The sequence below is a fragment of the Triticum urartu genome, unplaced genomic scaffold (assembly GCF_003073215.2).
Source record: "Triticum urartu cultivar G1812 unplaced genomic scaffold, Tu2.1 TuUngrouped_contig_4349, whole genome shotgun sequence".
Lineage (NCBI taxonomy): Eukaryota > Viridiplantae > Streptophyta > Magnoliopsida > Poales > Poaceae > Triticum > Triticum urartu.
The window spans coordinates 1-23,852 of NW_024114931.1; the positions used below are offsets into that span (position 1 = coordinate 1).

General features: G+C 47.5%; 3 protein-coding genes across 3 annotated transcripts; 1 reads left to right on the forward strand and 2 right to left on the reverse strand.

Moving 5' to 3' along the window:
* Positions 1-1,198: 1,198 nt before the first annotated feature.
* Positions 1,199-12,920, reverse strand: LOC125527693 (LEC14B protein-like). Its single transcript, XM_048692211.1, has 10 exons — positions 12,554-12,920; positions 11,898-12,322; positions 11,662-11,781; positions 10,704-10,781; positions 10,420-10,590; positions 3,779-3,856; positions 3,253-3,425; positions 2,988-3,143; positions 1,883-1,943; positions 1,199-1,783 (listed from the first exon to the last, which is right to left on the reverse strand). The coding sequence occupies exons 2-10, from the start codon at positions 12,255-12,257 to the stop codon at positions 1,565-1,567; spliced, it is 1,416 nt and encodes a 471-aa protein (XP_048548168.1). The 5' UTR covers positions 12,258-12,322; positions 12,554-12,920; the 3' UTR covers positions 1,199-1,564.
* Positions 12,921-12,930: 10 nt separating this feature from the next.
* On the forward strand, positions 12,931-20,371 carry LOC125527692 (membrane-bound O-acyltransferase gup1-like). The gene is made up of 19 exons (XM_048692210.1): positions 12,931-13,257; positions 13,354-13,409; positions 13,498-13,679; positions 13,768-13,816; positions 14,496-14,599; positions 14,696-14,760; positions 15,384-15,454; positions 15,900-15,959; positions 16,386-16,499; positions 16,932-17,056; positions 17,144-17,195; positions 18,058-18,120; positions 18,333-18,442; positions 18,758-18,850; positions 18,949-19,030; positions 19,409-19,486; positions 19,650-19,725; positions 19,820-19,869; positions 19,944-20,371. The coding sequence occupies exons 1-19, from the start codon at positions 13,113-13,115 to the stop codon at positions 19,977-19,979; spliced, it is 1,611 nt and encodes a 536-aa protein (XP_048548167.1). The 5' UTR covers positions 12,931-13,112; the 3' UTR covers positions 19,980-20,371.
* Positions 20,372-21,045: 674 nt separating this feature from the next.
* Positions 21,046-22,617, reverse strand: LOC125527694. The gene has a single exon (XM_048692212.1). The coding sequence runs from the start codon at positions 22,301-22,303 to the stop codon at positions 21,419-21,421; it is 885 nt and encodes a 294-aa protein (XP_048548169.1). The 5' UTR covers positions 22,304-22,617; the 3' UTR covers positions 21,046-21,418.
* Between the last annotated feature and the right edge of the window lie 1,235 nt (positions 22,618-23,852).

A 23,852-nucleotide genomic window follows, 5' to 3' on the forward strand; every position in this document is an offset into this window, starting at 1 on the left:
GTGGTGGTGGGGGGTTTGGTGGTGTTTTGGGGGGGGGGGGGGGGGTTGAATTATTGGTTCGAATATTTAGACAAATTTACTAGAGCATTAATCTATAAAGTGCCCCTGTTGCAAGTGAAGGGTGGTGAAGGTCTACACCATGATTGATCCTACTCCCATTCTACCGACAATTCAGTATGGCATCATTGATAGCTCCAACAATGCTGGCCATGGTGGTAGCAGTGCGCAAATGCAGTTGGCAGACAGTGGGAGCTAAAGGAATTGATGGTCACGGTGGGGTGGTAGCTAGTAATCTTTGCTACGTTTCATCAGCAGGACAAAAGAACAGAGAGGAGTTAAGAGGTGAAAGATGCAATTGTAGCTGCTGCTAGTGGCCATGATGTGCTACCACATAGGTTGAATGCCATTGTGAGAGTCCTTGTTTGGATTAGGATGCTTTGATTAGGTTAGTGAAGTGGAAGTGAAATGATATGCAATGACTGGGTAATTGCAACTCTTTTGGTGATGCTGCAAAGAAATGATGCATTTGTTATCATATTTGTGCAATTTTTTCAATGAAAGTTAATAGAAGTCAGAGGAAGTTATTGGCAATAGGTTCCTATCCTATTAAACATCATCAAATCAATACTCTTTGCCCGTTACCCTAAGACAGTATTTTGCGTGAATAATTGCATGATGCCACCCTCGGCGAATCATTGCATGCACGCGCAGTACATCTAAAAATTCCTACACTTTCACCTCGCTAAGTATTATGTTTTGCAACTTTACCAAATTGGTAGTTGCACATGAATGCACAACTAGCCCTAAATTGGCAACATGTAACACAAAAGAAGTAAGAACCACCAAATTGCCAGCCTAAACATCATTATGGTCGCATACAACCACCAAATCAACCACAAACCCAACGGTCATGACTGATTAAGGCACTAAACCCCTACCTATTGTGGGAGGGTGGAGCTCTCACCATAGTTGAGAGCAGAGCAATGCTTGCCCTCCACGGTCACCCGCACAATCGCTGGCACGACACCACTGTTTGCTCTTCATCACCCGCGTGATCGTCGGCATCAATCAGGTGAGCCTGACGCCATCGCCTGCCTGCCAACCACCAATGTTCACAACTCACAGACCTCGAACACATCAATGTAACTGGAAGAGCAGGGACAATATTTTGAGGATGAAACCACACCCACAGGTCAAGTTGTTGTATCACCAGCGTTATTTACTTCTGTATGGCAACAGAATGCACATGCATTATTAACTTACATAGTTACAATTCTCTCAACAACAACAAAAAAACTTGTATAGTTACATATGACTTTGTCACTGACACCACCTGATCAACTGCAAACAAATTTACAAAAGCAACGGCTACATCTTTGTTTACATCACTATTTTCTATCAGTGACAGCAAGAGGAGCACAAGTTGCCTCAGATATACAATGCATGACTGCTTGTGCTTATATTGCCATATAAGCACATCAATCATAAACTGCCACGACCCAACACCGGGTGCATCACGAGCTCGCTCCGGCTCTGCTTACTGCGCCAGGTCCTCTGCAACTTACTACAGGGCAAAAGAGAGCCCGTATGTCTGGTCGTAAGGGCTAGTCCTCTGCTCGTCGCACGTGAGCACCGAGGGGTCCTCGTTGTTGCCTGATGCCTCCCACCGGGCCAGATAGCCGTCCCAGGAAGAGCTTACGAGCGTTGGACGGTAAGGATGCCAGGTGCAGTCTCTGATGATCGAACCGTGCCACGAGAGCTTCTTGACGGTCGCCCCTGTTACCTGCACGAGCAGCAGGTTTGTAGTGGATAACAACAATCTGCAAACAGTGAAGTAGGCATGCTATAATTTGGAAAATGTGGGAAGATTGGATTTACATACCACATCGTAAATATGCACTGAATCATCACTTGATCCAGTGTATATGTACCTCTGGCCCGTGCTGCAAAAGATAACACAAGAATTAAAAAGAAAACAATGAGGTGCTGCAAAAGATAACACAAGAAGTAAAAAAGAAAACAATGAGGTCACTTGCGTGGTTACTAGTTACACATGATCTAAATGTCTGTTGAAAATGCTAATTTAGATGCACTGTGGCTAATAATGTGGCATCATCACAAGTTTGATTTCAAGTGGGTACAAACTATAGCAACCAATGTTGTTGGGAACCTAGAAACAATTGAATTAGGTTACTTTGTCCATGGTCCACCAGCTTTTTCACATGGCGATCTCTTGTTGTGCAGCCTACAGGTCAATACTTAATACTTGCAAGATCCATGTACCAGAAGTCCTGACTACCAGACATGCTTTGTTGGCCTCATACCGCCAGTCGTGGCCGGAGTGCAATGCAATGCCAACTTAATTGATGAAGAGGAGCAACCAACAACAGCAAGAGACACTCTAGTGTTTCTTTAGACATTTACGTACGGAGCGGGAAGTACCAAATAAATCAAACATCCCGAACTCAACTTATCGTGTATATTCGTTTTTCAAGCAACCAGACATGATTTGCTTTTAAAAATGCAATCTGATAGGACCACAACTGAATCTTAATTTTAGTGGCCCTGCCTCCCAGATCTGGATCGCAAGCCCAATCCCTTTTTCTCTTTTGTTCCACAGACAAACAGACGCATGGGAGTGCGCCACCTTAACATACGCCTGAATCTGATGGAGACCAAGAACAAATCCACAATTTTCACAAAGTTTCTACTGAAGCCCACCCAAGATTTGAACCATGGTGGCTGGAGTAGTGCCCCCACCACTCCATCACAATGCCAAGAGTCGCTTTCTGGATCACAGGCCCAATCTGATCAGATCACACCAAATACTCCATACCACAAGACCCGGTAGGATCATAGGGTAAACCCAACAATCCAGATTAAAGTGCTAATAACCTTTCCAGCAATAACAAAAGCCATGCTAAATTAGTTAAAAAGCAAATCCAAATTTGAATGTGACAAAGCATAATCCCTAATTCACTCCTAACCTGTGCATTGGAGAGAAGTAGCAGCGGATAAGTGTCCGCAGAACTGAATGACCCCTGTATGTTGCCAGAGATAGATCATTTGGATGCTTATAATATCTAGCGTCTGACGGGAACGACATCCATCTGTAGTCCCAGTCATACAATCTTGGTTGTCGTCTGTGAAAAAGGTAGAAAATTGAGAAATACACAAAATTGGGAGTTGTCATGGTCGAATTGGACTAGAACATTGTTAACGTTATGTACATATGTAAAACAAAAGCATCACCCTTTTACGGTGGCGGACATCTTTCTGATGTCCCAAAGTTTGATAGTCTGATCCTTGCAGTTGGAGATTAGATAACGCCCATCACCACGGCTATCAATACATGTAATCCCATCTAAGTGACCTGTCAAAACACCTGCTGGTTTCTCTCTTACAAGGCAACGCCTATCCCAGACCTAAGGGTTATGAAGTATCGTTAGGCTAATGCAAGAAGGGATAAAAGGGTGGAGCATATATAAAAGGTTGATCAACTTCCAACAGGCACTCAATTGTTTACTTTTGTAGCAGAATCTAAACAATAACAGGCACATTCTGCTCTTTTAAAGCCATCGGAAGCATAAACTTATGCTTTATTAATTACTCTTCAAGTCCAGCTAGGCAACTACATTTATTATACACAAAGTGTATTTTAGTTCTGTTCACCACCGAATAAACTAGAATATAATTACTAGATAGTCATATTGAAGCAAAATAAAAAGAAGGAAGTTTAGTAAAACAGCAATCTAGAGAAATTAACAAGAATACTGACCTTACAGAGATTATCATCACTTCCAGAGTACAATAAATTGCCACTTTCATCAGCAAAGGTGACTGTGTTGACATCAGACTTGCAGAACCAATGGAGAAGAAAATGAGATTGTGAAAAACGAAGTATTACTAATTTACTCCAGGGCATCCAACAATCATATGAATCTTGTACTGCTCAAGCGAGGATGGTTCTAGCTTTGACACCATCAGTACATCATCTACATCCATGTGATTCTAATTTTACATAAAGTCCTCTTATGTAAAATGTAATACATGATTATGCATTAATGCAATGAACTGATGATCCAGTGGTTAGTCACGATACTCCCATAAACCTAGAATACCTCAAACCTGGAATACATACCCATCATGATATACTGTGATGGAAAAATGAAAACTATGTTGCAAACAGTGCTATTTCATTTTGTTTCTTATGTTTCCTCCAAAGCATTTCATCAGTATTCAAGATGGCAGACTCACATTCAATGAAACCGTGTGACTACTTCCAACTTCCCAAAAGAAAGTACGGAAAATCTCAAGGTACAACATAGTACACTTTTATGATGAAAGGATTGAGATATACGGAAATCCGCTTTGGCTCCCGTCCCGAGCACACTTGCACATGAAATCTGGACCATGCAGTCCTCTTGGGATTTGCAACGCACTGTGTATTTCTGCATGTATAGCCAGCTTTTATAGTCATTTCCAGTCGTTCGTGGCCCACACCTGGCTGGCATCCTACTTAAATGTGACAATGGCTATTCATGGAAACGGCGCAGATGGAATTTTACATCCTGGTCTGACATGCTAGACTTTCTGGACGGACTTCTAGCAGGAGCCAAGCTAGCAGTTCGGCAATACTGAAAACTGAAATTGCTTGAGTTAAATGTTCCCCTCCAACCGATTCAGATTTTGGAAGCTCACAAATTGAATTGCTATCATTGTATGAGACTGCACAGATGGAAAATTCCAGTGAAAAATTGAGTGTACGCCTAGGCGCGCTTAAGCGCTGAGGGGAGGCCTACCGCTTCGCTTTTGGGGTAAGCGCTGAAAAAAACGCTCGGACGCCTAGGGTTAGACAAAGGAAAGCAGGGTGAGAGAGACATAGGAGAGCAACGCGACCTTGTGCCGCCAGATCTGGGGCTTTCTTCCCCGACCTAGCGCTGCTCTACCTCGAGTTTTCCTGACCTTGCTGCTAGTCCTCCCTCCTCCTCCCTTATCTCGAGCTCCTCCTCATCTAGGCTGGAGCCTGGTGGCTTCTCTTCCCCGACCTCGCTGCTGCCAGCTTTCTTCCCCCTCCCCGACCTCAGCTCCTCCTCATGTCTCCTTCCCCAACATGCTTGCTATTTTAGGCTTATATATACATGCCTTGCGAGCACTTGGAAACCCGCTTCCTCGCCTCCTCCCGTGAGCGTCTAGGAGGCTTACCCTAGCGCCGCCGCCTCCCCTCCCCTCTTCTCCACTTTCTTGCCGTCACCAGGGGCGTGCGCGGGCGAAGCCCGGGCGTCGCCGGCGACGGCGGGACTCCTTCGTCTCCGCGCGCAGGGGGTGCAACGCGGGCCGAGATGCGGCGCTAGATGCCGGGCGCGGTAGCGGTGCGACAGGCAGCATGTTGGTGGTGACGGCGGCGGCGGCTTCGTGGCGGCGCGTCCGGATCCGCCTCTCACGCTGCGGGTTGCGGGCGGCCTGGGCCGTGGGAGACCTAGGCCGTGGGCGGCCTCTCTCACCGTGGCGCGATGGTGAGGGGGCGCGTGCGGCAGCAGTGGAGTTGGGCAACACTCGTCCAGTCGGGCCCTTGCGGCTGGACGGCGGCGCTCGGCGCGGGAGGGCCTCCCTAGGGGGCTACTTTGGATGCGGCTGCAGGGCAATTTGGTATCCCTCGTCGGTGGGCATGCAATTGCTGGTGGCCTCGCCGGGATGTGTGCCGGCTGCCATGGTAGGGCGACACGGAGGGGTGTTCCATGGGGAGCTCGGTAGGAGGGATGGGGGGCCTCGATGCAGTCACATCACCTGTCGCTGGCACAGGAGGGTGCCGGTCCGGATGCGTCCGCTCCTCCTCCCCCCTTCCTCGTGTCCGGCTGGGAGCTCGGGAGGAGGGATGGGTGGCGTCAATGCGGTCGCGTCACCTGTCGCCGGCACAAGGGTGTGCCGGTCCGGATGCGTCCGCTCCTCCTCCCCCCTTCCTCGTGTCCGGCTGGGAGCTCGGGAGGAGGGATGGGTGGCGTCAATGCGGTCGCGTCACCTGTCGCCGGCACAAGGGTGTGCCGGTCCGGATGCGTCCGCTCCTCCTCCCCCCTTCCTCGTGTCCGGCTGGGAGCTCGGGAGGAGGGATGGGTGGCGTCAATGCGGTCGCGTCACCTGTCGCCGGCACAAGGGTGTGCCGGTCCGGATGCGTCCGCTCCTCCTCCCCCCTTCCTCGTGTCCGGCTGGGAGCTCGGGAGGAGGGATGGGTGGCGTCAATGCGGTCGCGTCACCTGTCGCCGGCACAAGGGTGTGCCGGTCCGGATGCGTCCGCTCCTCCTCCCCCCTTCCTCGTGTCCGGCTGGGAGCTCGGGAGGAGGGATGGGTGGCGTCAATGCGGTCGCGTCACCTGTCGCCGGCACAAGGGTGTGCCGGTCCGGATGCGTCCGCTCCTCCTCCCCCCTTCCTCGTGTCCGGCTGGGAGCTCGGGAGGAGGGATGGGTGGCGTCAATGCGGTCGCGTCACCTGTCGCCGGCACAAGGGTGTGCCGGTCCGGATGCGTCCGCTCCTCCTCCCCCCTTCCTCGTGTCCGGCTGGGAGCTCGGGAGGAGGGATGGGTGGCGTCAATGCGGTCGCGTCACCTGTCGCCGGCACAAGGGTGTGCCGGTCCGGATGCGTCCGCTCCTCCTCCCCCCTTCCTCGTGTCCGGCTGGGAGCTCGGGAGGAGGGATGGGTGGCGTCAATGCGGTCGCGTCACCTGTCGCCGGCACAAGGGTGTGCCGGTCCGGATGCGTCCGCTCCTCCTCCCCCCTTCCTCGTGTCCGGCTGGGAGCTCGGGAGGAGGGATGGGTGGCGTCAATGCGGTCGCGTCACCTGTCGCCGGCACAAGGGTGTGCCGGTCCGGATGCGTCCGCTCCTCCTCCCCCCTTCCTCGTGTCCGGCTGGGAGCTCGGGAGGAGGGATGGGTGGCGTCAATGCGGTCGCGTCACCTGTCGCCGGCACAAGGGTGTGCCGGTCCGGATGCGTCCGCTCCTCCTCCCCCCTTCCTCGTGTCCGGCTGGGAGCTCGGGAGGAGGGATGGGTGGCGTCAATGCGGTCGCGTCACCTGTCGCCGGCACAAGGGTGTGCCGGTCCGGATGCGTCCGCTCCTCCTCCCCCCTTCCTCGTGTCCGGCTGGGAGCTCGGGAGGAGGGATGGGTGGCGTCAATGCGGTCGCGTCACCTGTCGCCGGCACAAGGGTGTGCCGGTCCGGATGCGTCCGCTCCTCCTCCCCCCTTCCTCGTGTCCGGCTGGGAGCTCGGGAGGAGGGATGGGTGGCGTCAATGCGGTCGCGTCACCTGTCGCCGGCACAAGGGTGTGCCGGTCCGGATGCGTCCGCTCCTCCTCCCCCCTTCCTCGTGTCCGGCTGGGAGCTCGGGAGGAGGGATGGGTGGCGTCAATGCGGTCGCGTCACCTGTCGCCGGCACAAGGGTGTGCCGGTCCGGATGCGTCCGCTCCTCCTCCCCCCTTCCTCGTGTCCGGCTGGGAGCTCGGGAGGAGGGATGGGTGGCGTCAATGCGGTCGCGTCACCTGTCGCCGGCACAAGGGTGTGCCGGTCCGGATGCGTCCGCTCCTCCTCCCCCCTTCCTCGTGTCCGGCTGGGAGCTCGGGAGGAGGGATGGGTGGCGTCAATGCGGTCGCGTCACCTGTCGCCGGCACAAGGGTGTGCCGGTCCGGATGCGTCCGCTCCTCCTCCCCCCTTCCTCGTGTCCGGCTGGGAGCTCGGGAGGAGGGATGGGTGGCGTCAATGCGGTCGCGTCACCTGTCGCCGGCACAAGGGTGTGCCGGTCCGGATGCGTCCGCTCCTCCTCCCCCCTTCCTCGTGTCCGGCTGGGAGCTCGGGAGGAGGGATGGGTGGCGTCAATGCGGTCGCGTCACCTGTCGCCGGCACAAGGGTGTGCCGGTCCGGATGCGTCCGCTCCTCCTCCCCCCTTCCTCGTGTTCGGCTGGGAGCTCGGTAGGAGGGATGGGTGGCCTCGATGCAGTCACATCACCTGTCGCTGGCACAGGAGTGTGCCGGTCCGGATGCGTCCGCTCCTTCTCCCATATGGGTGGCCTCGGTCGCGGACGTGTTGGCGCAGGTCCGCCGATGTTCGGGGCAGAGCGTCTGCTGTGGCTCCATCGGTCGGGGGCTACCGGGTGGGCCAAAGCTAGGGACTTTGTGTGGTCTCGGGGTTGTCTGGTTGCAGGGCGGCGGCTCTGGCGGTGGGAGGCGCGGCGTTTGGGGGTGGAGCGTGCATCTAAGGTGCAGGCGGGCAACCATGGCCACGCGGGTGGCGTGGTTGCGGGTGGTTGACAGAGCTAGGGTGCGACAGAGGGGGTGAGCGCCGGGGTACACCACTTGCTCAGTCCTTTGACTGGCCGACAGTAGCGGCAGCCTTGACGCCTTATCCTTCTTGAAGGCTCCGTCGTGGCGTTCCCTCTCCTGTCATCTTGCTCCGGGTGAAAACCTGATCTTCGGGATTGAGCGGTGGCGGCTATCCATGGTCGTACCCTTCTGGGAGGCATCGCTTTTGAGTCCTGGCTTCGTTGTTGTCCAACTCACCTCCCTATTGTGGTTGCTCATGGTGGAGGTCTCCGTCGGCCCGAAGTGGTCTTCGTCGCTCATCTGTAGTTTGCTTGGTGGTCGGTGGGGTGGTGTGTCGGTGCCCGACACCTTTGTATATTGCCTTGGGTGTGTGTTTGTATCGGTCTCTCGGTTGTAATTGGTGATAGTTGCTTTATAATATAAAGGCAGGGAAACCCTTTTTGGTATACATGCCTTGCATGCTATGAAAACTGATTTTGGGTGTCCTTGTTCCTGTCCATATGACGTCCGTACATAATGCTTAAGAGCACCCAGGTGCCGCTTATGCTGTCATTGAACTAAGCGGAGGCACAACGCTCGCTCAACGCCTAGCGCTTAAAAAACCTTCGAAAATTCTCTACACAAACGGAGCTAATGGAAAATTCTACACATCACCACTACAAGATAAATCTCTTCTCACCTTGCAGACCTTCTCTATAGACGCACGAGCACATATAATAGTTGAACGCATGCTGAAAGTAATTGTTCACACCCACTAATAGCCTAATTGGCATGCCGTAATGGTTTCTATGGTATGTCATGACATCTCTACAAAATTTGTCCTCACATCGACTTTGTCATCTCCACGCTCAACCTGCTCTTGCCGTACCAAATTCCAAACCCAATCTCCTAGGAGTAGAGGATGTAGAGGTCGTATGCTTCACCCAACGAATCGAGGGCCGTCTCTAATGTCCGGCTCTTGGTATTTCAATTCTCTTACCCAAACCCCTGATCGACCTCTTGAGTAATCCGACTCTGTTGGCACATTTCACACAATCACATGGAGCAGACCTAATACGTCAGCTTGTATCCAACATGCTTCAATTCTGGATACTAATTTTCTCCGAAGGAAACAGTGCACACATGTTTTTAACTTTCAGTCCAGCTAACACATCAAAAATGAACTGCATATTTACCATTGCTAGAACAAAGAAAATGTCTCTTGATCTTGGAATGGATTTTTCATTTGCATGTAACGTGCACATTGTTTTATTTCTACTTTGCTATGCCAATCGCCAAATGAATCGAAGATATACTGATTTTTTTTGCGGGGGAATCGAACATATACTAATATCACCGCTAAAGGACCGAAGATACTTCTGAATTAATATGAGCTACGTTTTAATCTGAAATCACATACAAAAATAATGACTAGACACTTGTAAAAACAGGCTGCCATTGACTGAAGATAGGGAGCAGTACTTGACTGAATGCCTGGCGAGCTACAAATAGAGTAGTTACAACTTCCAAGTACTCGATTATCACTTTTCCGGGCGATTGCCCAGATTCACTATGAATTCCAGTGCTCAGATTCACAGCTTCTTCTTCCTCCTACTATGTGCTATTCGTTTGCTCCATCAATCTAATCCAGCTCAGTTTCCGGGCCATTGGTTATATTTGTGTGATACTGTACCATGGACGGTCCAAGTGCAAGGGGCTGCCGGCCTAACATCGCTACAGGCTCTCATAGAGTTATTGGTCCACAGGACGCCTCCGCATACATACATCTTATCTCTACTATTCATTATTGCTGGGACGTAGCCAGGTAAAATACAAGAGATGCAACGCCGAAGACGGCACAACCCTTACATCGCCAAGGATGGCACGACCCAAAGAACACGTCAACACCACAACCCTTTTATGATGTTGTTTAGGAATTTTAAGTGATGGTGATTCGCTTTGACCTTTGAGGCAATAATTGTTCTTGTGTGGATAACAAACATTTTTTTTAGGAATCTTAAACATGGTATGGAATGAGATAGCCGAGACAACATGGAATGGAATGAAAGAAAGAATAAAGCAGCCAGAGAAATGATTGAACCAAGATGCATATGGCTAATCGAGTTATTTCATACCGTATGAGCACGGATACGGTCTGACACTTTATTTCCTCCAAGATCATAGACATATATTGAACAATCATTGTTCCCAACAACTACTTCTCTACCATCTTTCGAAAATTTCACAGAGAATATCCCGAAAGAGTATTCATCGTTATCACAGAATTTCAAACCATCGTGAATTTCCTGCAGAAAAAGAAAAAAATTTAAAACATGGATTACGTGCACATCACTTACATTTTATAAGTACGGCATGACCACATGAGCATGCAGTCATAGTTTCAGAGTGTAGAGCATACAGTAACATTAGCATCCGATTCCCTTCCAGCATTCTGCACATTCACAATGTGAACAATAGGCGACAAACTGGAATAGGCCTGTGAAGGATCGAACGACTTGAGTGAAAAATGAATAGGAAAGCATATAAACGAGCATGAAATAACCAGAATACAACTTGATTAGTCAGCAAACAACTGCATAAAAAAACCTAGAAAGTACACCTCAAGGAAAAATATTCCAGATAAAAAGTGAGTGTTGTGTATAAATTTGATTTAACTTTCAACTTAAAATGGTAATGTAAAGTAGCAAACCTTGAAATGACCGATTGAGTAAATGCTATTAAAAAGCAATAGACATCGTTTGACATCGTGGTGGCTTTTCAAAAGCCTTGTTTTAGGGGATTAACTTTTATTCCCGCAAAAGAAAGGGGATTAACTTTTATTTTTGGATACAGTATGTCTTCAAAGCATTATTTCAAAGTACATAGCGAAGTATTGAATATGTATAGCAATTGGCCAAATTTATGCCTAATTTAATGCGACCATCTCCATGCAATTAACATTGGTACAGATACCGGTGTGCTGCACACCCGAGAGCCGAACGTCTGTGTCTGAATCCAAATGCACCACAAAAATATCTTAAGGGAAAAAACTATTGACCTAACAAAAAACTATTGGACATGGGCTGTTGCGTTCAAACTAAACTCTAAGAGTTGTAGTCTTGCCATAAGTGTTGGATGTAATGGCCTAGTCTTAGGCTTGTAAAAAATGATCGACGCATTGAAACGCAAGCTTCGCGTTTTCTTGAAAAAAAGTGCAGACAAATGCCAGTACTATAAATGATCTGTTTTCCACAACCAAGTAATGCAATCAGTGCTTCAATCTTTAACTATTCATTTTATCTATGTCCAAGAATTATCGAGAAAAATAATGGTTGATCCAACCCAAGGGAGAGAATATGGAAGCAAAACAGACTTACAAGATATCGCTGGTCAGGGGAGAGAGCAATATCTGAAACCGTCCACCTCATACTTCTGCAGCTTATGTTCTTATGAACCTTCCACCCTTTATCGACATCGTAAACTCTGATGCGGCTTCCCTTATCATCAAATTTAGGAATGTAGAGAAATATTAGCCACACTTGCGGCACAACTTATCTGTTCGCAGGTTTCCATATGGGTCATCTAAAGAAGAAGAGGAAGCAAAATCACCTACCCTAAACCCGGCAACGAGCAAGGAGCCATCGCTGGAGAACTGCGAGACATAGGCCTCGCTATCCATGTCTTCGACGCACCACGGCCCTTCCGACGGGAGGTGCTTCCCGGTGGCGTAGGCGCGGTCGGCCGAACAGAACCCGCCGCCCCCGGAGCGGCCGGACTCCCTCGACGACACCATCTCGAAAGCCGAGAGGCCCCTCTTCCGCTTGGCGCCATGGATGGCGGCGCGGGTGCCGGGGCACGGCTCCGACCGGACCCGGGTGAGGTGGGACACCTCCTCCTCGATGGTGAACGGCTCGGGCTCGCGCTCCCCCTCCTTTGCCCGCCGCCGTCCCCGCAGTCTCCCTGCCGCCGCCATTGCCCCACTCACCAAAGGGCACACGAACTGCTCCTCAACACCGGCTTTGGCAGGATTCGCGCTCGCTGTTGCATCAAACGTCCATGGAGCGGATCAATTCAGGGACAAAATTCGGATATCAGCGTGATTACGGAACACGAAGCAGGCAGGGTTTTGTTCAACCCCGGACCTTCCGCCGCTCGAAATTACGACGGGATGATGGGTAAAAAAAATCTAAAAAAACACGGAGCGGATCCTGCTCGTCCGATTGCGTCGGCGGAGCGCGAAATCGAAGCGGGAGGCCGGAGAGGCAGTACCTGGATTCGATTTCGCGGAGTGGCCGGCGAAGGAAGAACGGTGGGGGGAGTGGGGAGGGGAGGGGGAGGGGACTAGACTGTGGTGAATGGGATGGGATCGGGTTGGGATTGCGGAGAAGGGGAGGGGCGTCTCTGCAAAATACGGGTCCCGCAGTCTCGTCCCGCTCTCCCTGGCGCGTGGGCCCGGCGCGTTGAGGGAGTGCGCTGACGTGTACGTGCGCGCTCCGCGGGACGAGGGCGAGGATGAGGAGGTGGACGCGTGGCCGTCGTGGGGTCGCGCCACTGACGTGGCCCGCGGGTTGGGCCGAGAGGTGGGACTGAAAACGTAGGCCCGCAGAGTGCGTATTGCCGCCCTGAAAGCGGAGACTGGGAATACGCCTCTATAGCTTCAGTTCAGCGATGGCGGCTTGACGGGAGGTGGTTTTGGTCCCAAGTTTTTTAGATCCGACGGCGAGGCACAACCCCGCATCTCCCCCGCCGGCGACCATCAGGGTCGGCCAACCGCGCCGTCCCGCCCCGCGGCCCCATTCCGCCGTAGATCCTCGCCGCCCGCGCCTCTATGACCGTCCCCGGTTCGCCGGTTTCTCCCGGTGCAAGCAAGATGAGCAGCGTGCCGTGGAAGCGGCTGGAGCTCGCCGCGCTGTGCGCCTACGCGGTGGTGTTCTACAGCGCCATGGTCCAGAGGTCGCTTCGCCTCGCCCGCGGTACCAGCCATTCCCACCCCCCTCCGCCTACTCTTCCGTTGACACCATCTCAGTGCTGCCCGCCATCACATCGCATTCTTCTCTCTTGACGCGCAGATTACTCCGGGAAACTCTACGGCCTAAGAGCTGGATCAATCCCCGGCCGTCTGAACGTGTGTAAATTCGCGCCTTCACTCTTTCAGTTCACCTCAAGGATTAACAAGAGCCACCCGGTATGATTTCCTCGTGTGGATGTCGCAGGACTCGTCTGACGCGCAATGGAGAAACTTCCGTGGGAACTTACCTATTCTCACCGTTGTAATGGCTGCATTTCTGATCGTGGCGAACGGGCTGCGATACGGCTGTAGCTTGAAGGGCAGAGGGGCCTCGTTGGTCTGGCTTATATTGTCCCTGATCTATCTATGCTACCTACATGGTGCTTGGTAGGCGACCGACCGATCCTAGTTTTATGCCCCTTCTCTCTCTCTTTTTTTTTAAATAAACGTGCTAACTTGTTTACTTATGTGACAGTGTTGGCTTCATTCTTGTAATAGCAGGGGTTAATTACGCCATAGTCAAGGTCGGTGCTGACATTTTTTTATCAAAGCTATTGTTCTGACATTTTTTCAGTTGTCTAAATTTTTCTCGTCTGTTGTCTGTGTAAGCATATAAAGATACTTTTAGGAAACGAATAATGGAAGGACATGGTAGGCTAATTGGTTCACTAGCTGAAACTCTTGTTCTGAATCATCATCAGTTAAAAGCAACCATTTGTTTCTAGTGGCTCAAGTTCTTCTAGAAACTTTGTCTAGGCACAATACTTGTTTGGTTGGTCCGCTGATGTGTGCATTTAAGTGCAAGCCTGCTGTCTTTATTATTCATGTTCCATTCACGAATGCAAACCTGTTAACCATAACAATTACTCCATTTAAGAATCGAGTAGTTGACATAGTGAACATGGTGAAGAAAGCCAAGCTTACACCTGATCTGCTATGTGAGTCTACATCATCTACCAGCAAGTGGCACCATCAGTTGAACTCGATCATGTAGGCTGCAGTGACCAAATTGATTTCTTCTTTCTACAGGTATAGGTTTGGTTAATGGTTATTTGATGAATCTACTAATTGCTAAGCTAAGAGAATGGTCAAAACAAACAAAGAAACACCATTTATCATTTACTTTGTGAAGCATCAGCACATTTGGTCTCCTGATATGAATCAAATTAGCATCTGTTGTTGATCACAATCTTTTGTTTGTAGTTATTTGCTCGATATAAATATTGCACTGGCATCATATGGAGCTTCAACTTAGCTATGCTTACACTTAACCGGGTCTACGAAGGCTATTCATTCTCATTGTTCGGGTGAGTTTTTAATGTTGCTGTATTGCTTCTTGCACTTTCCCTTAGTAAGATTCCTTTTCATTTAGGTTCTGATGATATTTATGTTCATATAAATAGGCAACAACTGGCTTTCCTTGATAACTATCGGGGTACATTTCGATGGCACATATGCTTCAATTTTGGTACGATTTCCATGTCGTGTTTGTTACTTGGTTTGACTCTGATTGAAAAAGTGTTGACAAATTTTGCTGTTGATGCTTACTGTATGGAAATGTAGGGTTACTCTCACTTGAAATGGTAGTTAGGAGGTTTTGAAAGGCTTAAATTCTGGAGCGTTGTTTGTGTTGAATACTTGAATTGCAAAACTAGACTTATAAGCAGTTCATGTAGATCTCATCTAGAGACCATGAGTTATTACCACATGAACTGTGTTAAATTATATTTTTCAGTTGGTAGGAACAGATTCCTCAGATCTCAGAGTTTCGAACCGATGAGGCAGTAAACTTAAGCTATCGAATTACATGGCTACTTTCCTCCCCTGTATCAAGTCAATGAACACCGTTTCGTTATGGTTGCTTTTGTGGGATCAAGTGTCATAGAACTTGACTACCTCATATAGAAAACTGTCCTGCTGTGTAGGTTTGATCTGGCTATCACAACAGTTACTTCATATATATAGTTCATCATACTGTTTATGCATCATATTTTGTGCCTTTTGTGTTTCTTCTAATTTGTCTGGATTGTTGACATATGCCGTTATCATCAAATTTGTTGTTTTGATGCCCTTCTCCATTTCATGTGACAGTTGTATTACGGATGATTAGCTTTGGATGTGATTACTGCTGGACACTTAGTTCGTCTCACTTTGATCACAAGGTACTATGTACCCTGATAACTTAGCTTTTTGTCCTATGTTATGCATATTAAGTTTTGTATCCATGAGATGCTTTAAAATACACAGATAGCTAGAAACAGGGTTTTTCTAATTTTCACACATTTATTAAGTAGTTTGGATTTGAAATCAAGCTAATCTCGTGAACACGTGGATGTACATCCAAATTCAGATGTGAATTCTAGTCCAAGAAGTATTTGTGGTGTTTTCAACTACTCAAATTCGAACTTAAATTGCCAACATTAACTCTCTAAAAAAATTCGACTCAATTTACTTCTATGAAAATGACAAGAAAGATCCTTCATTTTGTTTTTGACCATACATTGGACATATTTATATCCCTGTCATAGCATCATCTTCCATTTGCACAGCACAGTATCTTGTCTTGTCACATACTGGACTGTGCTGACATGAGTACTCTTGGTACAGAAACACATGCAGAAATGTGAAGTTTGTTATTCCGGCAAGACATGCTACTTTGCTTTGCAGGTACTTCATTATTCCAGTTTATTCGTACCAGTTAAGTTAGAATGTGTATTATCCAGGTGATGTGTAGTATGGCAGTGATAAAAGAGAGACCCACTGTTAGTTTAGATTGTACTTCTTGAGTTTGTCTACAGATTAGGTGTTGACCCATGGAAGAATGGAACTGGGAATTTTATTTAGAGATGTTGGTAATTTCCAAGCATAAATGAATGGTCGATGTCCTGTTGGCCTGAGATTTACCTGTTATTTTCTATAGGCAGATGCATATAAAGCAGGTCTCAATATTACTATTCCCTTTTCTCCTTTTTGCACATCATGGCATTACGGAATTTCAAGCCTCGGTCAATATATTAAACATGTCTTTATCTCAGATTGAGTTAATATTCATTCTTTGTGTCTGGTGATAAGATATTACATTGTTCTTGGCAGGAGAAAGGACTCAGCGTTGACAAATACACATTCCTAACATATTTATGCTACCTAACATATGCTCCACTCTATATTGCTGGACCTGTTGTAAGCTACAACGCATTTGCAGCTCAGGTTAGTCTTTTATCCAGGTAGTTTTCTGTTGTAGCTGATTTGTCTTATTTAAATTTCGAAAGCTGAAAACAACAACTTGAATGATTTTTGGTTATGGATTATGATTTACGAAAGGATTTTTTCACATTACTTGATTCTTAGGCTACATAATCGAAACAATACATAAATAATTTGCAACATTCCGAATGAAACATCTATGAGTCTTAGTAGCTTGAAAAAGGAATGGTAGGTCTTCGGTTCATGTATGGCATCGACCATACATAACACTAACTGATTTCAATTTCGAATTGTACTTGGTGACTTTAAAAACTGTCTTGCAGTAGTCCATAGAAGATTTGATCTGTGTGTTCAAGCAGTGGCTTTACTCTTTGGTGCCACAGAGATCCCCCAGTTACATATTACTAACCGGTTGTTTATGTAGCGACCTTGCAGTTAGATGTACCTCAGAAAAATTATTCAGTTGGGCAGATATGTTGTTATGGACTAAGGTGGATCCTAAATTTCCTTCTAATCGAAGTCATGACACACTTTTTCCATTACAACGCGTTTGTAGTCAGGTACTTCTGTTTATACATTACGATAATCCTTTATTATGATTATCATGATACCCATTCTGAATTTTGAATTAAATACTCTGATGGCAGCCGATTATGGCGGCAGTTGACACCGTTTGAGATCTTCATCATTAGTTATGGGGTAAGATTATACACATTGCAGTTGATATTCATCGGTAGTCACTTAGGGTGAGCGTGTGGCAGTTGATATTCTCACTTGTGCTTATTATTTCTGTTTCAAGCGAAATTCTTATTAATTAAGTGACCTGCATGTAAGTTTTCCATTTCCACTAAAAAGTAAAGAAGTTTCCATTTGCCACTAACCTGTGAATGTTCATGGCAGTGAGGCAAGTGTGATTTTTCTGGGCTCAAGCCCAGTTTTTCAACTTGCAGGCTCAGCCAGATGCCTGGAAAAGCCCAGCAAATTATAACAATAATTTAGATAATGTTTGTTAACTTTATTCAGAAAAAAAGATTTTTGGGTTTGGGCCTGCCTTTTTAGGCTTGTCATCCTTGACACGGCCTTGCTTTTCTAGGCTGGGCCTCTCTAGGCCCTTGCTGGAACCTGCATCAGAGCTTGAACGGGTGTAATCTGAACAGGTTTAGGGCGCGATCGGATCATCGTTTCATGGACGATTACAGGCGTAAAACATCCAGGTCGAAAATTAATACGCACTTCTCGGAGTCAGCCGCTTGGTTGGTTGTCTAGATCCTTAAAAGGGGGCCTTTTTTGCCTTACACCTGGAAAAAGAATACACACCTCCCGCACTCCGTTTCCTTTCCACCCGGATTTTGCGGGTACCCAGTTTAATGCGGATGGAAGAGGTTACGGGTGGAAAATAAATACGGTGGAGAAACAATGAACCAAGCGCGGCCTTAACTGTAACAACATTGCATTTTCATAGGTTTTTGCATGGGTTGTGATGCACTAGACTACCACATTAGTCACTTCTACTATTTCTGTTGTCTCTTTTGTTAGCTAACACACTGGAGCTCCTATGCAGGTGTTGTTCTTTATGTGGTTAAAATTCTTCCTTATTTGGCGCTACTTCAGGTTCTGGTCACTGGTAATACAACATTGAAATTCTGTACTCAATATGCACCATCAGTTCGTTTTGCAGCACTGCATACTTCCTCTTGAAGTGATAACTCTCAGTTTGTTGTATTTTGTGCTAAACTGACTTCACTATGTCCTTTTTGCTGGACAAATGTTCTTGTTTGTGCTGAAATTCAAGTGAACCTAAACAGACAAGGATTTAACCTTAGCATTTTATTACAGGTAGGAGGAGTTGAGACACCTGAAAACATGCCTAGGTGCATAAATAATTGTCCTGACCTGGAGAGTTTCTGGAAAAGCTGGCATGCTTCCTTTAACAGATGGCTGGTCAGGTCTGTGTAGAAGTAGCCAGCTTAAGTATCATGGTACCATGCTAGCAAATTTTCCCGTCTAGTTTACTGTTATTCATAGCATCACTGCACTTTGATGTATATACATATTGTAATGGGATGGGATGTATATAATGATTAACAAATCTTTCCTACTACTTGAATAAAAAGTGCATGAAGTTCAGATATAGTTAATCCCATGGCCCATGCATGGAGCTCTAGAGTTGGTATATGTCTATACAGAGGTGCATTTGCAGTCAATACACAGGCATTGATTAATCCCAGAGTGTAAGTTTCATTATCCATCTCTTGTTGCAGGTACGTTTACATACCTCTTGGTGGGTCTCGAAGAAAACTAATTAGTGTCTGGATTGTATTCACATTCGTAGCAGTCTGGCATGACCTGGAATGGTACCTTTCAAACTATCTCCTTAAGTCTTGTAAACATCCAAGTTGCGAACAAACTTGTGTAACTTACATTGACCATTTGGTTGCTTTCTCTTAAACAGGAAACTTATTTCATGGGCATGGTTAACATGCTTATTTTTTGTCCCTGAAATAGTGATCAAGTCTTTTTCCAACAACTTCCAGGTAATCTCCGAAGGTTATTATTGGCCGCCCTTGCAGTTTATCTGCTTGTTATCAAGTTTCAGATTTTCTGACCCGCTTGCCTGGTGACTAAATTTAGGTTACTGTATCAACTTACTTTTTTTGTTTGGAGAAAGTTGGACACTCTTTAAATCTGAAGTTAAGAAAGACATACAAATTGAATGTCCAAACAACAAAGCTAACATGATGTCTAGGTATCTGCAGTACCACAACAATGTGTGGTCTTGTTCCTTTTATGCTTGATGTTTCAAGTCTATATGTTTGTTCTCTCCTGCACGCATATATCTTTTAGCATTCTTTCTAGACGCTTCAATTTTTCATTGTTAGCAAGTAATACTTCCAAAATAACATTTCCTGCAGGCAAAAAGTACCCTTGGGCGGTTCATTCATCGTGAATTATGTGTAATTGCTGGTGCTGTGACAGTCAGCTCCCTTATGGTACTTCCGTCTTTATATTTGAGTGTTAATTAGTCATGATTTTCTGCACAATCTTGAGACATGGAGAGATTATGAGCTACACACTAGATTAGTCAGCTAGGAGTACTACTTACCTTCTTGGTTGTAAGCAAACTGCTGGTCCTGACATGTCCAATGCTTGTAGGTGGCAAACCTTGTTGGCTACGTTGTAGGGCCGTCAGGCATTAAGGTTCTGATGTCGCGGATGCTCCACAAGGATGGTGAGTTATATGTTCACATCCATTACTTGTAATACAGTTTCGTTGGTGAAATGTACACAAACTATGTAGCTAATACATGACTCCGTTTCTGCAGCCCTTCCTGCACTTGGCATCATATTCTCTACTTTCTATGTGGGCGTCAAGGTGATTATTTGCTAATAAATTCTTTTGAACCCACATAAATGGATCTTCTCATTGTTTGTTAATCTTATTTGCAGCTTATCTTCCATATACGGGACGCTAGAAAGACTTAACGGGTGACAAAACAACTAGGCGGGTTTGACTGTGAACTCGGTGACATTGCAGGCATCGTGATAACATAGCAGGCTTCCACCACTGCTTTGTTGGCTTTGTTTGACACAAGCAAAAAGCTCATGTAGGCATTGATCTGGGATTCCTTTGTTGTAGGTTAGGGCCTAGTATGCCTGCTGGTGTTCTTTCCCTGCGTATGATCTTTTGAATTCGGTTGGCCTGGGGTGATATTGCGGAACGTATGCTTGTAACGACGATTCCCATTTTGTTGCTTCAATGCCTACGACCAGCAACTCGTCGTTTCTAGCTACTGTTTATATTCGCACCAATTCAGCGGAGTCACTTGGTTGTAACTTGGACTGAAGATGATAATGCGAAAAGGTTTGCAGCGGAATCCAGAGTTATGTAAAACTTGGCAGGTGAAATCGTTTGTAAAACTTGGATCAGCGTTTCCGTTTCAAATACCAGCCTGTTAGATTAGCCATCGTTTAAGTGTTGTCCAGCAAAGTGTCGTGTGTGAAGTGTTTTCATTCCAAATATGGCTAGTGTCTTTGATCGTTGTTGACAACTGCTGTAGTAATAAAGATGAGCTTTTGCCTTTTTCATTGACAAAAAAAGCCAAAAGCCTCTAAATAGGTGCTTTTTGCTTAGGCTCTTTTTTGTTAAAGTGAGAAAGATGCAAAAGCAGAAGCAAAAACCCAAGCAAACAGGACCTTAAGCAAGAAATTGTAGAGGTTTTCCCGCAAAAAAAGAAAAGAAATTGTAGAGGTTGGAGAGCAAGCGGGATAATTTATTGCCATCTTGAAAACTCAAGTCTTGCAGGGAGCAACTAGAACCTACACGAACTTTGAGTACTATCTTTAATTACTAGTACTCCCTGTAGTGATCTAAACGTTTTTATATTTCTTTACCGGAGAAAAACCGGGTAGAAGAAAACATAAAGAACAAATAGGAGACTGATAAATGTTCAGGCATAAAGGGAGCCACCAGAGAACTATGGTGTATCTTACGACTGATATTTTCAAGACAAACATAAAGGGAGCATTGTAAGTCAAACATAAAGGGGGCATTACAGACTTACAATAGTTCTCTGATGGCTTGACTTACAATAGCTTGTAATGTCAAATTAGAGAAATGTGGTAAAGTTGTCTGTAATTTTGAGGAAGATGATAACTAGCCTGACATATATATATATTACATACATAGACATGACACAATAATACGTGGATCCGAAAACCTATTTGACACTAAGTACAAGCTCAAATTTATTTATATATGTTGTCTATATATATCATGGGGTACATTCATTCAGTAGGTACCAACCAGAACGGCGGTCGAACTGGCATCATATAACCCTTGTGCCTGAAAGGCCGCTGCACCTGTTGAGTCCCGTCGCCGACGTCGATGACATGCAGAAAGTTCTCAGTAATGGCCATGTGATTCAGAAAATATATGCAGTTGCCTCGCAGACCACCACCACCAGTGTGATAAGCAGTGGAGCACGACGCCCCGAAACTGGAGATCCCAATCCTATCTCCACCAAGAGAGTAAGGAACGCTCTATCATCACCGATGCTGTCCACCTTGCGCCACGCCGGTTTCGAGAAGTCCATCCTGTAGACCGCATGCTCCGCTATCTTGTGCACGTTGTCGCCGTCGAAGAAGATGACGACGAGGAAGAGGTCGCCGCAGGATTCAACCAAGTAGGTCGCCGCCGTCGGCATGCTCAGCGGCAGATCGACCATGTCGACAGCTATGGCGTCGAGCTCCGGACTACCATCATCATCGTTGAAACGGATGAACCCGAGCTCGTCGCCGGTCATCTCGTAGTAAATCTTGCCGCCGACGGCCGCCATGCCATGGCACTTGGCCATGTTCTTGTCCCGGGGCACGTCGCCGTCGAGGAACACGGTGAGCTGGTAGCGGTAGCTGTCCCACCTGCTTGCCGCCCCGATGCTGCACGTCCACATCTTGCTGTCGTCGAGATCAAAGACCACGACGACGGCGCAGCCTGGCTTCGCGGTGGGACTGTCGGAGAGCAAGCACTTGCAGCGCAGCGGGAGCGCCTCCTCCAAGGGCGGCAGCCGGACCCTCTCGCCGTCCTGAGGGCGGAACAGGAACGTCTGCAGGGAGGCAGGGTCCAGCGCGAGCACCCAGCCCTGCGGGGTCTCGAAACACCGGTGGTCTCGCATCACGCCGCCGGCTGCCGCGCTCGAGGCTTGGCTTGAGATGCTGTATTGCGTCTGCGAATCTTCGGCACGGGTTCCAAGATCGTGCACGAGCACCGGCAGCGGCAAGATCGCTGATGGTTCGCCTTCCATCTCCATCGATCGGCGAGAAAAGACTGACCGGATTTTCGTGAGAAGTGCTTCCGATCTACAGTAGGAGCTAGGATGCTCTCGCCTGATTGCGATGGCTTCTCCTTGATTCTCTGGGCGCGCTTATGTAGGCACGGGACTGCTAAATCGAATTGAGTACTGAGAGAGACTGCATTCTTCTCGGAATCGGTCTCTTCTCTCCTGCTCTGCTCTGCGGTGCGAGGCTAATGAGATTGGCAAACGCACAAACGAATTGGCAATCCGATACGAATTCGTACGCTGCAAAGCTCTGCCGCGTCCAGCTCGGTTGAGGATTGGGCGGCATGTCCAGGGGAGCACGGCGCCGGCGGGCAGACTGGCCCTGACACTTTTCTCGTCCACTAAAACCGCCGGCGGGCGGCGGACTGGACCACGAGGGATGGAGTGGGGCGGGGATGTGCTTGGGTCAAGACACTACTTTTTTTTTAGAACCTCAATAAGTCCCGAAACGTTCGGAATTTAAGCATGCTATATAATCCGAACTTTTTTCATGGCAACTTTGATCAAGATGTTGTTGACAAACATGGCAATTTTCGGACAAAAAATCGACCTGAAACAAAGTTGTTATGTGTTAACAACTAAAGTTGCCACCTCTTAGCAAAGTTGCCATCAAAAAAGTTCAGGATGACATGCTTAAATTCCGAACGTTCGGGATTTATCTATTCCATTTTTAAAAACTGGTCAAAGATGCCACTCCATCGGTCTCATGATGTAAGACATTTTTTCTTTTTCTTTTTTGAAACTTCAAGACACAAACAACGGACGAAGATTGGATTCGAATAGATCTATCAAAGACAACCACCGACCGAATCTTGCGAGATCCACCGAAGACACACCTTCACACACCCTGTGACGATGCTAGATGCATCATCAGAGAGGGGCTAGATAGGGAGAACATTATTTCATCTTCAGGGAGCCGTCATTGTCTCGTCTTTCTAAGCAGGACACAAACCCTACAAAGAAACATCTAAAAATGAAGGTCTTTCACTGGCAAAGACCAGGATCCATGGTGAGCCGCATGCCATGCCGAAGGGCAATGTTTCACCGAGACGGCTCTGCACTCTTCTGGGCCACACCACGACCAGCATCACAAATAGAGACAACCAGGACACTATGAGGCAACCAAACCTCAAACTTCATCGAAGGGCACCAAACTCCGAGAGCTCACCACCACCACGAGCCCCCAACAGAGAGGTAGACCAACAACACCAGAATGGCCAAGGCAAAGACCGCTGCAATAGATTAGATCCACCGCCACAACCAGACACCCCAAAACACCCACCATGCTTCAACCGAGACATCAAAACGACCAATAGCGGACCAATGACTCTAAGACAATGCCTCCAAGGAGGAAAGCGACATCGCAGATGTCGTCGTCATCCAATTTAAAGATAGATCTTAGGCTTTCGCCCAGAGCACACCAAGAGCGGGTGACGAAAGCTCACATGCCCGATGGTATCACCATCATCGACGTCGACCAAGTCGGCATTAGGCTTTCGCTTGAAGCGTCATGATTGTG

Bases quoted from the DNA above. Each gene is read 5' to 3' on its own strand.
- LOC125527693 (XM_048692211.1), bottom strand. From the start codon at position 12,257: ATGGCGGCGGCAGGGAGACTGCGGGGACGGCGGCGGGCAAAGGAGGGG. The intron at 11,782-11,897 runs GTAGGTGATTTT...TTTGATGATAAG, and splicing joins TGCTCGTTGCCGGGTTTAGG to GGAAGCCGCATCAGAGTTTA. The intron at 3,144-3,252 runs GTGATGCTTTTG...CCTTTTTCACAG, and splicing joins ATGTCCGCCACCGTAAAAGG to ACGACAACCAAGATTGTATG.
- LOC125527694 (XM_048692212.1), bottom strand. From the start codon at position 22,303: ATGGAGATGGAAGGCGAACCATCAGCGATCTTGCCGCTGCCGGTGCTC.
- LOC125527692 (XM_048692210.1), top strand. From the start codon at position 13,113: ATGACCGTCCCCGGTTCGCCGGTTTCTCCCGGTGCAAGCAAGATGAGC. The intron at 13,680-13,767 runs GTAGGCGACCGA...CTTATGTGACAG, and splicing joins TGCTACCTACATGGTGCTTG to TGTTGGCTTCATTCTTGTAA. The intron at 17,057-17,143 runs GTACTTCTGTTT...CTCTGATGGCAG, and splicing joins TACAACGCGTTTGTAGTCAG to CCGATTATGGCGGCAGTTGA.